This window comes from Saccopteryx bilineata, chromosome 2 (genome assembly GCF_036850765.1).
Source record: "Saccopteryx bilineata isolate mSacBil1 chromosome 2, mSacBil1_pri_phased_curated, whole genome shotgun sequence".
Taxonomy (NCBI): Eukaryota; Metazoa; Chordata; class Mammalia; order Chiroptera; family Emballonuridae; genus Saccopteryx; species Saccopteryx bilineata.
The window spans coordinates 264136934-264154867 of record NC_089491.1 but is presented as its reverse complement, the minus strand read 5'-3'; the positions used below and the strand labels follow the sequence as shown (position 1 = coordinate 264154867).

The 17934-nt window shown below is 41.2% G+C and overlaps 1 protein-coding gene across 5 annotated transcripts in view; it reads right to left on the bottom strand.

Annotated features, from left to right (window-relative positions):
- The window catches only part of CIT (citron rho-interacting serine/threonine kinase), a 181695-nt gene that overhangs the window by 73546 nt on the left and 90215 nt on the right, over nt 1-17934 (bottom strand). For all 5 annotated transcript variants that reach the window (XM_066260456.1, XM_066260457.1, XM_066260458.1 and 2 more), the window contains exons 14-21: nt 16060-16230; nt 15718-15768; nt 15124-15177; nt 12007-12147; nt 10018-10143; nt 6013-6108; nt 1991-2107; nt 901-1010 (exon numbers count right to left, since the gene is read on the bottom strand). In XM_066260456.1, the coding sequence (XP_066116553.1) occupies nt 901-1010; nt 1991-2107; nt 6013-6108; nt 10018-10143; nt 12007-12147; nt 15124-15177; nt 15718-15768; nt 16060-16230 (866 nt within the window). The remainder of the gene's footprint in view (nt 1-900; nt 1011-1990; nt 2108-6012; nt 6109-10017; nt 10144-12006; nt 12148-15123; nt 15178-15717; nt 15769-16059; nt 16231-17934) is intronic.

Sequence of the window (17934 nt, the reverse complement as noted above, 5' to 3'; positions counted from 1 at the left end):
GTTAGCTCTGTTCTGACCTGGCCCTGGGCCCTGCACATAATCTCAGCATGGGGACCTGCAGCCCATTTAATCCTCATGGCTCACAGTCCCTCACCTAACGGGATTAAGTATGGTCAAGGAGAATGCAAGAGATACTAACATTTCACTCCTTTGGTAGACCTTTTTCCTTCTGAGTCTGTACAGGTGGTCAGAAAAGGGCTTCCTCAGAGTATAAGGGTCCCCTAACGACTCTGTAAGGTGAGGAGAAAGAATGCTATTCCTTCTACTTCTCTGTGAACTATGCTCACCTCTCCACCAGACTGCTCAGAAGCATCAGAAACCAAATAAGTCAAAGACCAAATATCAGTCTACCAAGCTGGTATAAACTAAATGGAAATGTTTTAGAAATTCTCTGAACAGATAGCTAAAGAAAAAAAGAACACTCTGGAGACTACAATTCTTTGGGGGAAAGATTAAGATCAAAGTGCTCCTGGAACATGAGGAGTCCCTGCTGAACCCCAAACTTCACCCCGCAGGGCCTAACTTAATAACAGAAAAATAGATGGGCCAACTGGGCACACGCAAGATCACCTCGGCTATTTACGGGAGGCAAGTCTGGGAACAAGGACTGCAGCTCTCTAAAAGCAAGCCATAATTAGCCTCATTAGAGAGAGAAAAACACTCTATAATCTGATGGCAATTTGAAGCATTTAAGAAAACCCAGCTCAAAAGAGAGGGCATGGTAGAACGAGACCACTTCAAGTAGAGGGCAAGATTACATAAATACGGGGTGGGAGGCCAGGCCAAACCACAGAAGGAATTAAATCTGCTCCAGCTCCACCAGCCAGGGGAATGGAGTTTATGCCCCAGGGGAGAAGACCAAAGTGTAATCATGCCCACAGTTAGCATCTGAATACTTACATGTTCCTCTGGGTAAAAAGACTGCTGTTTGCTGCAAGTTTATTGGCTTCTGACAATTCCACAATCCTTTGTTCCAGGGATCTGATCTTGGAATCCATGGCATTGATCATCTGAAACACAGGGACCTTTGGAACCTCACACACAGACAATTCCCCCAGAATGAATTGAATAATGTGTGCAACATGGGCCATGTGGACCACAGTAAGGGTCTCATCTGAAATTCAGATAATCTAACCAGAGGTAACAAGGCACTCAACTAGCCTGTACCCTGAGAATAACAGCTTTTACTGCTCAAACGAATGGCACTCAGTTATTTTACCAAAACAGAGATTACATGTCCCCACACTAGCTCAGTGGCCTGAATTAAAAACAGGCAAAAAGGACCTATTCAGGAACCTGACATTCTGCAAGCAAGCAGGCCTCATTAAATCCCTGTATCACCTGCATGTGACCTGAGCCTGCAGGAACTTCTACCTTGAATCTGCAATTCATACTTCTCATCAACCATGGAGCTGTCATTCTCGGAGTGATTTCTATCACCCAGACATTACTGTTTTTATATTCTCTGCATCAAAGTTTCCCCAAGTTAAGGGATCATAAAAACCAGAGATGGTGACAGTTAAAAATGCAACTTCCCAGGACCCTCCTTTGGAGAGTCTGACAGAAAGTCCCCACAGGAACTGAGATAATATGCAGATTAACAAGCATGACAGGAGAACCTTCCGAGCAGCAAGTTCCTGAAACACCTGCTTTCACGGATTAGAAAGGAGAGAAATGGACAACAAAGAGAAGACACATGAGGGCAACCAAGGGCCACTGGGCATTTTGTCAGGAGGCACTTGAAAGACAATGTTCCAGGTGATGACAGATCAGCTCTTAAAAAAGAATATAAAAGGCGAAACTGGCCACTCTGGGCCACCTCCTCAACTGCTTTTAGGAGAAGGAAGTTGCAGTCAGAGCCACCTGTTAGCAACAAACTCTACAGGGTAAAACAGAGAGAATAAATCATCAGCTGAAACGAACTCATCTCAGGTGTGGGATTCCTGGCAACCCTCCTTTGAAGACTGGCTTTGCAATGTCTTGTACCTACCGCCTTCTGTTCGCTGAGAATTTTGCCCTTCTCATGGGCCTCCTCTTCGTGTCTCTGCATCATATTCTCCAGGGTCTCCTTATCGGCCAGATCCTTCTTTATCTGATTGTCCAACACCTACGAGAAACAAGAGAAGTAGTGAGGGTCCTGAGTAGCAAAGCTGCGAAGGAAAGGCTAACCAAGGGCACTTTAGAAAAATGGGAAAAGGAGGAAGAAGGGGGAAAGCAGTGGAGAGAACAGGTCCTCCAAACTCGGGGGCGAGGAGAGGGTTTGGGTGTCTCTCTCTCAGCTGAAATAAGATTAAGAAGTCTTAGCATGAAACGGCAAGTAACCCATGGACCTGAACCAAGAACTTATTTTCAAATCAACAGCCAAAAAAGATCCAAGAGGTATATGCAAGGAGGTGAACTCCAAAATGAGGAAGAAAATATCTCTCTACAGATCCTCTCATTTGAAGATGTTACCTGGGGATAACTTTATCGTAGCCAATGCACCAGTAGTTTTCAGAATATTGCTTGCTCTTAATTTGTACAAAATTAATCTAAATATCTCCAGGCTGTGTGGAGAGAGGAAGCTGAAGACTGAGGACGTCTGTGTTCAGAAACAGTCGAGACAAGAGGATTTTGCCCACCAGGAAAGTAGGTGGAGAGTCAACATAAAAGAAAGGGGGGGGGGGGAAAATGCCTCTTTCCTCTGTTCTTTCCTCTGATCCAGCTGCAAAAAAAAAAAAAAAGTCACTGACAAGAAAAACCTTTCCCAGGGGAAGAGAAACCATGTGTTCTCAGTTTGAGAATGGCACTGTAAGCACCTACTGTTCCCAAGAGCAAAAAATAAAACAGGCTGGTGGTGTCCTGTTCCCCAGCCTGATCTAATGTTTTGCAAGGCACACACAGCCCTACTTGTCACCAAAACAACAAGCGAAAAAGAAAGACAACATCATAACCTGTCCAGGCCTTTGACCACAACCCTGTGTTTCTCATCTGAGAGAATCCCCTCTGCTTGTCTGCATGACAAACCATCACAGCTGATTCTGGAAAGAAAGGGGAAAGAATTGGGGTCACAGGCAGGACTGAAATCTACCTTTCCCACAATGTCTATTGTGAAGGGACCTGCACAGTACCTGGGGACATCGACCCTAAAAAGGGCCAGCCGGCAGGGAGGGGGTCCACATGAGAAAGAAAGGAAATAAAGATTTCAAAGAGGGCTTTAAACTAGAACCGACTGATGGGAAAAAATAGAATGAGAGCTGGTGGAGAAGAACAAAAGGTGGAGGACAGGGTCATGGGCAGAGAGAAGAAGCGCAACAGGATAAGTGGCCCATTCTCTTGGATGCCAGGGCATGATTCTAAAATTATGAACAAGAAAAGGACAGAATCTAGGGTATGATCATAATTTTAACTAAGATGGCCTTACAGAAGCCAGAACAGGAAACACAAAGCACAACAGGCTAAAAAGAAATGGCTTCATAAAAGATTCCAGGAGGGAAGACAAAAGGACACAGCCCTTCCCCTAATTCCCTGGGGCCTATAAGACAAAGTTCTTTCCGTGAAAAAGGCCGCCGAGACCACATAAGTAGCTAGACCAAGTAGGCTCTTTTTCTGAGTAGGTGCTCAAGCAATGGTGCACATCTTCAGAATTTATCTGCTCAAAGACCCCAACTTTGGCAGTGATGGAAACGAGTAAGAGGTAAGGGTGCGCCAGAAGGAACAAGCCTCAGTCAAGACAGAACATGGCGGTCCTGGCCGGTTGGCTCAGTGGTAGAGCGTCAGCCTGGAGTGCAGGAGTCCCAGGTTTGATTTCTGGCCAGGGCACACAGGAGAAGTGCCCATGAGCTTCTCCACCCCTCCCCCTCTCCTTCCTCTCTGTCTCTCTCTTCCCTTCCCGCAGCCAAGGCTCCATTGGAGCAAAGTTGGCCCGGGCGCTGAGGATGGCTCCATGGCGTCTGCCTCAGGTGCTAGAATGGCTCTAGTTGCAACAGAGCAATGCCCCAGATGGGCGGAGCATCGCCCCCAGTTGGGTGCATGCGGGAGTCTGTCTGACTGCCTCCCTGTTTCCAACTTCAGAAAAATAAATAAATAAATAGATAGATAAAATCATAATAAAAATGTGATGTAATTTTAAAAGAAAACAGATTGGCATCCATTTCTGATCACTGAATTTATTAATAATAATTGAATTGAAATAATAATGTCAATAATTAAAATAATAATTGAATGTATTATTTTATATGGTAGGTTAGATTATTTAGGCTACCTTTTCTACAGAAAATGATTTAAAATGCTAGATGAAATGTGGAAAGCAGTTTCCCAAAAGCATGTAAAAGTGAAAGCAGAAACCCAAAATGTAAAAACAGCACAAAGCAGGTTTTAATTCGAGACATGTGCTAAACCAAATAAACCAGACTTTCATTTTTAATAACCTCGAAAAGTAAGAAGACAAACAAGTCAAAGCCCAAGCCACTCCCCAAAATGGGCACACATTTTCATTCAAGGTCTCAAAGAATTCTCATTAATAATTTTCCAAGGGGCCTTGGCTCAGTTGGCTAGAGCATCATGCCAAAATACCAAGGTTGCAGGTTCAATCCCCAGTTAAGGTACATATGGAAAGTGACCAATGAATGCACAACATAGTGGAAAAACAAATGAATGCTTCCCTAAAATCAATCAATCAATAAAATATTAATAATAATAATTTCCCAAGGAAAATGAGCAACCCATCAAGCATACAAAGAGACAGGCACCATGAAAAAGAACTAAGAGAAACAACAGAGCAGAAAGAGACCTCCAGATACTGCAGATGTTGAAATTATCAGACAGAGATCATAAAACAAATATGTGTAATGCATTTACAGAAATAAAAGATAAGCTTAAAAATAAATGCATGATATAGAAAAACTGTCTTAATCTAAGAAACTTGAGAAAGAACCAAACTGAATTATCTAGAAACAAAAATACAGTAACTGAAATTTTAAGCTCAGTATGTAGGTTTAACAGCAAATTATACAAGTAAGAATTAATAAACTGGAAAACTCATCTGAACTTACCAAAGGATAGATTGGAAGTGATCTAACACATGCCTGCCTAATCAAATTCTCAAAGGAAAGAGAAAAAGAGAAGGAGAAGAAATAATATTTGAGATGTAATGATCAATAATTTTCTGGACTTAATAAAAAATACCATTATATTTGATGCTCAGCATATCTCAAGTAGGATAAATAAAAATAAATCCACAACTAGACATATCACAATAAACCTTCAGAAAATTAAAGAGAAAGTGAAATTTTAAAGTGTCAAAGGGGAAAAAAATTCAATTACTTTCAAAGACAGCAACAGTTAGAATGACGGGTGATTTCTCAATAGTGGTAATAAAAAAATAAGTCCAACCTAGAATTCTATACCCAGCCAAAATATCTTTCAAGGATGAGCATGAAATAAAAGACATTTGCAGACAAACAGAACAGAGGGCTTGTTACCAGCAGAACTTTACCAAAGAATGTCCTTAAGGATATACTTTAGACTTACTGGAGTGATCACTTCATAAATTACATAAATGTCTGACCACTATGCTGTGCACTTGAAACTAATATAATATTGAATGTCAACTGTACTTCAAAAATTTTTTAAAAATTGTTTTTAAGGATATGCTTTAGAAAAACAAACCAAAAAAAGATCTCAGGTCTGAGATGCAGGAAGAAAACTCAAAGCAAGGACTAAACGCAAGGAATGTGATGACTGTCTAAATCTAAATTATCAAGGACTAAATGACATTGGGTTCAAAAAATATTTTAAAGATAAAACATACATAATGATCAAATTTTTATAAATAAAAATTGTTTTAACCTCTGATTTAACCACGCATTTACACAGATAACATGCCCAAAACCATCCACCATGGCCTGAGGATGGCATTTACCCCAGACAGTCCTTTGGTCTAGCAAGAAGTGAACCAAAGTGCCCAGAAAGAGAGAGAAGCTCTATGGTGCTATAGAAGAAATGCCAGGGAAGATCAGAAAGTGTCTTTACTTTAATTTTTTCCTCGTAGTGCTGCTCTTTCTGTTTCAGGTGGACCTCTAGGTGCTGAGCTGAGAGCTGGGCCTCCCGGTGCTTCTCCTCCAGCTCCTGGGCACAAAAGAACAGATGGTCAGGTGTGCAAAGGGCAGGACATAGCCAGTGTATGTTAGATGCTCACAGGAAACATGACTTTGGCACAGGCAACAGGCATTTGTTCCTTCATCACTAGCCCTAAGACTCTTGGGAAGGAAACCAATACCAAGCCTTGGCCCTGGACTTCCCAAGTCCAAGTATACACACATATACACACACAGCTGGTGACTGGAAATCAGAAATCTGTCATTATGACAGGTAAAAGGCAGCTCTTCATCTCTGCACAGAGAAATAAGAGTAACAAGGCAACATTTGACAGTTCAGTACAGCACAAAGCCCCTGATCACTATCTTGAGCCTCAGGACATTTTCACTGCTACGATAGCCTTAAATGAGAAAAGTAATTTTAATTTATTTTAAATTTAAAGTTAATTTATTATGATGATAAAAAAATATTTTGTATTTTTCTCATTAACAAAGTGATTGCTCAAGAACCCTAGCTGGGAAAGAAAATCGATATTACAATTCAAATACTTAGAGATTTGAATGATTATTTTAACTGACTGGTATGCAGAATATGTGATTGGAGACATTCATATGATCTAATGTTTCCATTAGTGATTTTCAACCTTTTCATCTCATGGCACACATAAACAAAGTACTAAAATTCTGCAGCACACCAAAAAATATATACTTTGCCAATTGGACCAAAAAAATTAAAAAATAGGCACAATTTTGATTCATTCCCACCAGACAGCTATTGTTGTGTTGGCTGTTATCATGTTTTTATTTGTCAATCTAAGGAAAAAGAGGTAAGTGCCCCAGATTAAATAGTCAGGTACTGCATGTTTTAAGAATTCTTGCAGCACACCAGAGTGCCTCTCGTGGTGCCCTGGTTGAAAATCACTGGTTTATATGATACCATGCTAATGGTAATAAATCAGAACATAAAATACACTGATAATAATGACATAAATATGTATGCATATAAAAGATGAAAAGAGAATTTGGAGTAATATAAATTGCTCAAATTCAATGTTCTCTGCATTCTTTTATTAAGTATTAGTATGAAAATTTTGAAGAATGAAGAAATTATACTGGATATGTCCACAAAATGAGAAAAAAAATACTTTAAAATTCACATGCATGTAAAATATTACTGATTAACCCTTTGAGTAGTACGAACGTTCATGTACGTCCTCGTGCCTCCTGACCATCCAGAGTACGATCCTACATGTGTAAGGCAACATTAAAAAAAGGCAAATGTATGTTCTTCTTGTTTCCATAAATTGGCTATCAAACAAACATGATTTTAAGTTAATAAAACTGTAACTGGAACTAATTTCATTTTTTGAAAAAAAAAATTCACTCCCGGGGGTCAGCGAGCATGAAAAAAACTCACTACTCAAAAGGTTAAACTTTTGAAATTCTAAAGTCTGCAAAGGTTGGCTTTCCTTTGGGGGCAGTGAAGTGCTCAATTTTAAGACCCGCTGCAATCTAACAGACATGATCTTGAAAAGTTGAATGTAAACAGGATTTTAATGAATAAAAACATACTGTATTTTTCACTCCATAAGATGTACTTTTTTCCCCAAAAAGTGTAGGGGAAAATGCCTGTGCGTCTTAAGGAGCCAATGTTCATTTTTTTTAGCCGCTGCGGTTTCCCAGACAACTAGAAGAATATTTGAACATTAAAAAGTCTCTCCTCATTTGTTGATAACAGTGCTAATGGTTGTTAATACTGCTGTTGAGTTTATATTGTTGAAATATTATTGTGGCATATTTTATTAAATATTTTAACACACCATTTGATTCAGAATATTTTTTTTCTTATTTTTCTCCTTAAAACCCTAGGTGCGTCTTATGGTCAGGTGTGTCTTATGGAGCAAAAAATACAGTAATTTAAGGGCTTGATGTATACTAAAGGATCCTCTGCAATGACCTCTTGTATTAAAGCAAAAGACTTTGCTATAATGAGAACCCCAATTAACTGTGTTGAAAGTTCTTACCAGAATAGCAAATGTTTTAAAGCAAAGGACTCTGGAATCTATTGACAAGCATCATCATTATGTAACAGTATTAAGGACCACCCTTTGCCATGTCCTAGATACTTCGCAGCCTAAGCACAGGATTCTTGAGCAAAAGGCACCTACTGATAATTTAAGTCGCAACCACAAAGGTACTCAGGCAGATGGAAAGATGCATTCAAAGAAAAATGCTTCCTTTTTCTTTATGTTATAAATAACTTGATAATCATCTTTTCTTGGTCTCAGTCTTCATATGATAGCACAGGAATGGAAATCAGATTCCAAAACCAGTTGAAAACTCAGATACCTGAGATTGACAACTTTAAGACCAAATCTCTGGTCTATGTATGGATGGGAGTTTACAACCTATAATCAAAGAATGCAGAGCTCTATGCTCCTACATATTAACTGCAAGTGAACCTTTGGAAAAGCAGATATTCTAAAATCTTACTTCTTGGTGGTTTGGCATTTTTTGTTGTTGTTGTCATTTTTTTTAAACATTATCTTTTCTATATGTATTGGATCAAACTCTTCAGTCCTGTTATACAAACACTTGTTCGCTGCTATATTTCCAGCTCCTAGAAGAGTGCCTGGCACATAGTAGAAGCTCATTAAATATTTGTTGAATGAATGAATGAACACATCACCAGTAAACAAAGAAACACTTTGCAACCACAAGAGACTTAACCATTTCATTTGCACAAAGCAAGAGATAGTGGTGGCGGGATCTAATTTTACGATAAAATTCACACACTTGACAATCGCCAAGAGAAACTCTGATGACGGGAAAAGAGGACGGAAAAGGTAGACCAACAGTCACATTTGCCTTTGTGTACAGACGTATATACAAAGACTGTGTGTCCAAGAAAAACAATCTAACCAATTTCTCTTTCACCTGTTTATTCAAGAGCATCCATGTGCTCATGAATACATACAAACATAGAAATATTTATATAAAGTTTTAAAGGGTTTTTATTATTTTGATATTAAGTATAGACCTATAAGCTGGCCATTCTTGAGTTCATATAGTTGCTGGTGACTCACTTCCCAGAAGTGACAGAGGGGAGGAGAGAGAGAGAGAGATGAAGTGACCTGCTCACCACCTCGCCTACTTATGGTAGAAAGAAACAGCCGACTACTCCAGTCTCTTCTGGGGTGGGAGAGGAGGCAGCTATGAACAGACTCCAAGTTATCACTAAGTGGCATCAGATTCCTGACTTTGGAATTCAGATCCAAGGAGAATCTTTCAAAGGTTCACCAGCGTTCCACCCGCAAGGACCACCTGAGCCTGCCTTGGTTAAGTTAAATTGTTTATCAGAACCGAAAACAGAATCATGATGATACAAAGCTAAAAAGAGACCTGTGACATCTAAGGAGATTTAAAAAATAATTACAACCTACTGTAGCAGAGAGAGTGAGTGGGTGAACATTGGTCTCTGACAAATATTACTCTGAGAAAAACAATTCTGCGTGACCAATTTTTTTCTCCTCTAAAAGCAGAATCTGGGATTTGGTCTTAAAGGTCTAATGCCCTACAGCTTTTTTAATTGGCATTGCAAAGTTAACAGCCATACCAAACTGTGCTCCTAGCATGTAAAAGCTCCTGGAAAAAAAATCTATCGGAAATGACAGAGTATGCAAGTTCATATTTTTAAATGTCAGGCAGTAGCAAACAGAGCAAAAAAATAATGTTTACGGATCTGCAACCAGTGCTGAAATGTCCAAAATTTGGTTATTCATACTGTTCTCTGACGTGGCGTACACCGAAATCACTTCTCTTAATTCAGCTACTCGGTGATACCTCCCCTCTGCCGTTGTTTAATGCTTCTTTTTACCCCCTTCCCTCTGCAACCTCTAACCTGTTATCTTTTAACTTTTCAACTTTTGTTCCTGCTCACCAGAATTTTATCAGCCATCTGCTGGATCTGTTGGGATTTTGTCTGGATGTCATCCTTCAGTCTGTTTTCTCTACGCTCCATGGTCTCTAGCCTCTTTACCTTGTTCTCCAGAGAATGGCGGCGTTCCTGTAGATCGTGAATCAATCAGAGAGTTTTAATGGGGTAGCCGCCACAGGCAAGATGCCTGCTCTCGAGGCGGGAAGAGAAGTCTCAGGCACCCGCAGCAACAGCGAAGAAAGTAAGACTCTAGAATTCAAGTACTCAGTCGTGTAGGTTACAAGAGTGCATTCATTCATTCAAATATTTACCAAGCACCTACTATCTGCAAAAGTATTACACTAGGCATCACGGAAAATACAGAGAGGAAGCCAACATAACTCCTGCCCTTGCAAAAGATAAGACAAACAGAGATAAACATAATACAGGTGAAGAGGGGGAGAGCTAGAGAGCAAACCGGTGCCGAGCGCTGTGGAAGGTCAGAGGCAGGAAAGAGGACTTTTTAGCCAACAGGTGAAGGGAAGAGTCCCAGAGACGTGAGCTCTGGGAACGGCCGGAGAGGAGGCTGGCAGGCCTCTCCGACAAAGGTAGGCACATCAGCAGAAAAACGTAGGTGGTTAAGAGTCAGTTTAGGCCCCAGCTGAAGCCTGGAGTGGCTACAGCTGAAGATGTATGATGGGGAGGAGCAGGAGAAAAGGTGGAACTCAAAAACAGGTGGGTCACATAGCTGAGTTTCATACACCAGGCTCAGGGATGTGCCTAAGATATATGGAAGCCCTGAAAGGTTTGCGATGGGTGGGAGTGCTGATGAGCCTTCTGTCAAAGGTCCATGAGTCTTATACTGTATGAGTTTGCTGGGAGGAAGGACAGAACAGAAGCAGAAGGCAAAAAAATCACTACATTTGCTCAGCTAAGAGGAAGAGGGCCTGGTCTATGAGGAGGCCTACAGAAATGGCAAGCAAGGGATGAATGGGGGAGACAGTGTGGCTGTATTTATAGGACTGAGTGACTCACTGAATGGGAGGGTCCACGGAGAAGCAGATGATGTCAAAGTTTCATGCCTCAGTTGACTAGATGAGTGATGGTGGCCCTGACCACTATGAGGAGATTGAGAAGGGAACTCAGGTCGGGGGGGAAGACTCTGAGTTCAATCTAGAGTTGATGCACTGTTCAGACACCCCGTTCAGACGTCAGGGGAGCAGCAGGAAATACTGCCTGGAGCACAGGTGAGGATGGCCCCAAAGAGACATACGCAAATGGTTCACACCAGCACTGTGAGAGGGAGAGCAGAAGGCACAGGAACAGGGTGAGGGTTAAATCAACTACGGCACATCCGTTCTGTAGAGCAATCACCAAGGAGCTGAGGGAGAAGGACAGGAGAAAAGGGGAAGGGTCACTTCTCGTTCTACATTCATCAGTACTGTTTAAGTTTTTGGCAATGAGAAGACACTCGTGTGTTTCCTGCATAATTATATAAACGATTTCAACAACAACAACAACAACAAAGAATTTGAGGGAGAGAAGACGCCCAGAAATATAGATCTAGGAAGTCATCGACACACAGGTTAATAGCTGAAGCCTTGAAAATTAATGCGTTATTAACACTGTGGGGAAAAGGCAAGGGAAAACAATGGTTCGGAGGGAAGAAAAAGAAAAACTCAGGCATGGCGTTACAGTCTGTCTATAAAAACATAAATCAACCCTCCCGGATGAGCGAGCAGGTCAGAGGAAAACAGAAAGGAAAAGCTTTCATCACAACATCTCTCTTCTTCAAGCTGCTGTGACAATCGCCCTTCCCCTTGGAGAAGATGTCTGCAAGCCTCTCAAGTATCAAAGCCATTTGCAGATGGGAAAGCGGTTCGGTCAGACACAAGCGACGGGCAGCTCTGCAGTTCCTCTCCCTTGGCCCTGCCAAAGCCAGTCACTGTCAACTCGCCGTGGCCACGCCAGGACCGGAGTCAGTGCACCACGAGCTGGCAGGCCCCTGCTCACCTCGGCCTCGGCCAGCTTCTTTTTGATGCCCTCGGAAGAGTCCTCGCGGTTCTGCAGCTTCTCCAGCTCGCGCTCCGCTCGCTCCTTCGCCTGGCGGATGTTCTGCAGCAGCTCGGTGGCCTCTGCACTGGCCTTTACTGCCTACCAGGAAAGACGGGACAGGAGACGAATGGCCCAAGTTATTCAATATTCTAAATGGAAAACATCAGGGAACACTGAGTATTTATAGGATGTCCATTTCTCAAAACACAGGAACATTCATTCTATTCTGTATTGTGTCTATTCTAAGGTGCACATATATTTTCTTAAACGCTGCTGAATTTAGAATGCATTCTACTATTAAAATTTACGGCATATTTTCCTTCTTGGGGCATGTGATAGAATGGTGTACCTGATCATCATCAGTCACTCAGACTCAATACAGTGTCGTAGATGCAAACATAAAAGTCTAGAAGGGTTTACCTAACCATGTAATAATGTATCTACCTCAAAGCATTCATTTTCTCCTATTTAATTATCTCATTTGGTAATTTTCCTATGGAGAATTTACAAGAAAACAAGATAAAAACCATAATTTAAACTATTTTTCAAATGAATGCCTTTCAAAGGGCATAACAACCATAGTGTTCATGGTAATTGGCAAATCCGTGGTTGTTTGTTTTAAAGCAACATCTTTTTTTTTTTTTACAGAGACAGAGAGTCAGAGAGAGGGATAGACAGGGACAGACAGACAGAGAGGAACAAAAAGATGAGAAGCATCAATCATTAGTTTTTCGTTGTGCATTGTGACACCTTAGTTGTTCATTGATTGCTTTCTCATATGTGCCTTGACCGTGGGCCTTTAGCAGACCAAGTAACCCTTTGCTCGAGCCAGCGACCTTGGGTCCAAGCTGGTGAGCTTTGCTCAAACCAGATGAGCCCGTGCTCAAGCTGGCGACCTTGGGGTCTCAAACCTGGGTCCTCGGCATCCCAGTCCGATGCTCTATCCACTGCGCCACCGTCTGGTCAGGTAAGTAACACCTTTTTTGAAGTTAATTTTTATCTGGTTCTTCACTATACTGCTGCTCTTATAGCATCATAGTAAAGATCTGAGTTCAAGAAACCAACAGCCTTTTACTTACTTGCTTTAAATTAAAATTTTAAGAAGGAGAAACTTGAAATTTAAAAGTGGAAACTGCAAGAAAACTCCTGTCTGGGGACCAGCACTGTCCATATGAGAGCTACCAGCCACATGTGGTGCCTAAATACCTGGATGTAGCTGGTGAGACTGTGAATTTAAATTTTTATTTTATTTATTTAAGTTTAATTCATTTAAACACTGAAACAGTGTAAATGGGTTTTTTTTGTTTGTTTTTTTTAATTTTATTTATTTATTTTTAGAGATAGAAGAGAGACAGAGAGAGAAAGGGGGAGGAGCAGGAAGCATCAACACCCATATGTGCTTTGACCACGCAAGCCCCAGAGTTTTGAACCGGCAACCTCAGCATTCCAGGTCGACACTCCATCCACTGTGCCACCACAGGTCAAGGTTTTTTTTAATGTTTTTATGTTTGTTTGTTTTTAATTTTTTAATTTTTTTACAGAGACAGAGAGTCAGAGAGAGGGATAAATAGGGACAAACAGGAACACAGAGAGATGAGAAGCATCAATCATCAGTTTTTCGTTGCAACACCTTTAGTTGTTCATTGATTGCTTTCTCATATGTGCCTTGACCGTGGGCCTTTAGCAGACCGAGTAACCCCTTGCTCGAGCCAGCAACCTTGGGTCCAAGCTGGTGAGCTTTTTGCTCAAGCCAGATGAGCCCGCGCTCAAGCTGGCGACCTCGGGGTCTCGAACCTGGTTCCTTCCGCATCCCAGTCGGACGCTCTATCCACTGCACCACTGCCTGGTCAGGTAAATGTTTTAATACTGATACATGCTACCATGATATATTAGAGATACTAGATTAAATAAACTATACCATTCAAATAATCCACCTATTTCTTTTCGCTTTTTTGAATGTGTCTACTAGAAAATTTTAAATGAGCTCTGTGGCTGACATCTGTGGTTTGCATCATGCTTCTATTGGAGAGCACTGTTCTAGAAGAAAATATGAATCCTTATACAAGCTTCTAGCTGAAAGAGGGCAGTAAATGCTTGCATGAGTGAGCTCAGCATAGGTAAGAAGGGGAATGATGAGCAGATGAAGAAAATGTGGTATATACAGACAGTGAAATTACTATACGGCCTTAAAGAAGGAAATCCTGTCACACCACAAAATGGGTGAAACTCAAGGATATTATGCTAAGTGAACTAAGACAGTCTCAGAGGACAAATACTATATGATTTTACTCATATGAAATATCTGAAGCAGTCAAAGCCATAGAAACAGAAAATTAAAAGGTGGTTACCAAGGGCTGGGAAGGAGGAAAAGGCGGGATTAGTGTTTGGCAGTTACTGGGTTTCAGTTTTGCACAATGGAAAAGTTCAATGTGGATGTACTTCACACCACCACTTAAAATGGTTACAACAGTAAATCTAATGTTACGTATTTTTTACCACAAGTTTTAAAAAAGAATAAGGAAGAGGGGCTCTATTAAACTAAGCCAATGAACACATTCACAAACACTCCCCAGAGCTAGTCTCAGACCCATATTTGTTCTGGCCGTTTCATCGGCACTTCCAGTGTTCAACCAACACAACCTCTGCAGGCTCTGTAAACCATCCCATACCACCCCCACCCCCACCCCCACCAGGACACCGTTTCACAGCTCCTCCCCCTTCAGGGCACAGCAATGCTGCCCACAGAGTTCCTAATTGAAAGCAGTCTGGGTCGTGAACAGCACGTGCTTCTCTTACGAACGTGCAAAACGGGAGCCTGGCCTGCACAGGGAGAGGGGTGGCTTCTCGGGTCTTGTCGTAGCATAATTACAACTTTTACGTGAGAGTCTTACGCAGCCTGGCTCTTAAGAAAAAGTATACTCAGAAGTCCTGTACTTTCAGGTAATAGCTTCGTTCTCCTCAGCGCGGGGTGACTAAAACTGCTTCTCTCAGATCTCACTCTCAGGCAAGGCAAGGTTCAAGTATTTGGAAATGGAGTAAGTCCCCCCTCAAATAAAGAAATCCCCTGGGGCTTACCTTTTCCAGCTTCTCTTGGAGCTCCTGAATTTTGAGCTGCTGCTCAGCATTGATCTATAATTAAAATCCCAGGAAATAAAGCAAAAGGCAAATCAGTATTAAGGTCTTGCTACATTAACTACGGTCCTACTACTACGGTCCTACTTTCTTGAGGTTTCTGGGGGGGGGGGGTCTTTTTGTTTTGTTTTCCAGCACCTATTGATGGAGAGGAAAAACAAGTGGTCTATCAGAAAAGATTTGGAATGTCCCAGTGCAAACCTCCACGCTGACTGATAAGGACCAGCAACATACAAATAGCAAAAAGAGAATTAAAGTCGCCCAGCACCTTAGAACAGTGAGAATTTTCACATGTATTTTACGGACAGTCCGGGGTTTGTTACTCTGATGAGCAGGCATGGCAAAAAAAAAAAAAAAAAAGAGGTTTCTTTTATCCCTTTTAAAACCTTAGCTGAATGCTAAAAGTGGTCATCCAGTGGTCGACCTCGAAGAAAGCTCTCGATTCATTGCAGGCATATTCTTACCAATGACTGGCCATTGCTAGTAACCTTTAAAACATTATCTACCAAAAACAGCAGTATCAATAATGGAAAATACCTTTTCCAGTTTGGAATATTCTCCCACTTCAGGCTTCCCCTGATCCTTAGCCTGTAATTAAAAGATATGACACAATGGGAAGAATGTAAAAGTCTTATAGACAATACTACCTCCTGTACTTTCTCTGTGACCAAGATGATGAAGAAATGAAGATGAAGATGATGATCACAACCACGAGGACTGATGATGACAGGTTATCTTCTAGAAATAAAGACCAGGAACTTCCCAGGGTATCCCATTATTTCCCAAATGTAGACTCATTAGGCTAGTGTTCCCTTTATTCCTGCTAAGATCATTCCTGATTCCACTCCCAAAACACCCTCCCGGCAGGAGGCTGGCTACCTTCATCAGTTTATGCTGAGATTCTGTCGCTTTCCGCTTTAATTCTTCCGCGGCAAGCCGGGACTCTCTCAGCTCCGATTCGTAGAAATCACTCCGTCTCCGTGCCAAAACCAGGTCCTCTTCCAACTGATTCATCATTAACCTCATTTCTTCCACTTGAGCCTGGTATTCCTACAGAACGGACAATGGAAGAAAGGTGAACTTTAGAACTGCGAAAAGAAGAGACAGGCAGTGAGGATGGACAAACACCGGCCACAGAGGGAAGATAAAACAATGAAGACTGACAGAGAACAGATCGAGAAAGAAGGTGAGTAGACAGATGGGGAAAAGGGAGAGGCGTGGGAGGACGCGGAGGGAGAAAAAGTATTAAATCTTTAAACCATTTTAATGTGGAACACAGATCACTAGTAATACCACTGGGAACACATGTGCCTATAATAAGATCCTTTGAGGAAATAATACCACAAATAAGCACGGAACCTTAAGGCACTTGCAACATAGGAGAGCCAAAAGGGATGTTCTTTAAACAACCAGGATAAACTGCTTATGTGTAGCTTTCTTCCAAGGGTAATCGTTTATATAGATTTGTCCTTTAGAAGTCATGTGCTCCTCACATAATTAGATATGGTACTAGTTTTAAAATTAACCTTTCAGATGGCACAAGAGGGTAATTGAAAATCTCAGTGGAAAGAATCTTGGAAGGTGAAACTCATCATGTCAGTTTCTCACCATTAATTTTTCTGGCCCCAAAACTGAATGATGAACTTAATGTTGCTCTTGAAATGCAAGTCACCCTGAAATTTGGAACACTGGCTCTGGTCAAAATAACTTGTGAGAAAAATTCCAAAGAAAGAATTATCTTGTTCTGTCTAACAAACCCTCTAAAGGGATCCAAACAGCCTGACCTTTTCCAAAATTCATTTCTAAAATCAAAACAGAACATTTAAATTGAGGGTTTTTTCAAAAATTGGATTTGCTGGAAGAAATGGGCAATGGTTTTGAAAACTTTTAGCCAAAGTATAAAAATATTCTTTGTTAGCAAAATCAAAGCTTATACATATAAGGATTATGAATGACCACTTATGCAATCCAAGATGCTTTGGGGTAGCAGGTGAATATAAAATGCAAATAACAAGGAACTGTCTCACAGTATACAGTGAACATCTCTAAGATCTATTCTCCCAAGAAATAATTGAAGTGGTATTTACTGAGCAAGGATATATACATATTTTTAGCAACAAGGTGTAAAATAAGCTTTCAGCCTGTGGTAACAGGCAAGCCCCCAGTGCTCACTAAAGGGGAGGTGACGTCCTTAGGAAAACTGGGTAGTTTTCAGGGCAGCACACCTCTCACTAGATCGCTGGGGGGAGAGATGAAAAAAGAGCCCAAAGTGAAGCATAGTCTTATTTCACTTCACCCAAAAATATACTGTCATTGAAGGTCAAGCCTAGAAGTCACAGGACACCAGGATTCTGGGTGGTGCGCCCTAAGTAAGGGGTGTGGGGTTATATAACCAAAGGCCTTTATAAGCTGCTCACAATTATCCAAACTCACAGAGTGGAACACTAGTGGACTCTGTAAAATGATACATTCTTTCTTTGGGGTTTTTCTCGACCCCTCCGCCAGGGACACACGATAACTGACATATTTTATAGATGTGTTCGTATAAAGACAAAAACATTAATAGTATGCAAAAAGTTTCTTTGACCAAAAGCTCAATTTTTTTCTTCTAAATTATAAAAACAATTTTTTTAACGTTTTATGGGCACCTGAAAGTACCATCAGCCCTACCCACAGCCACAAGCAGCAAACTGTGGAGGAAGCTGAGCAGGGAGAAAACCTTGGGCATCTTATCCTCAAGCTCCCTTTTCTTTC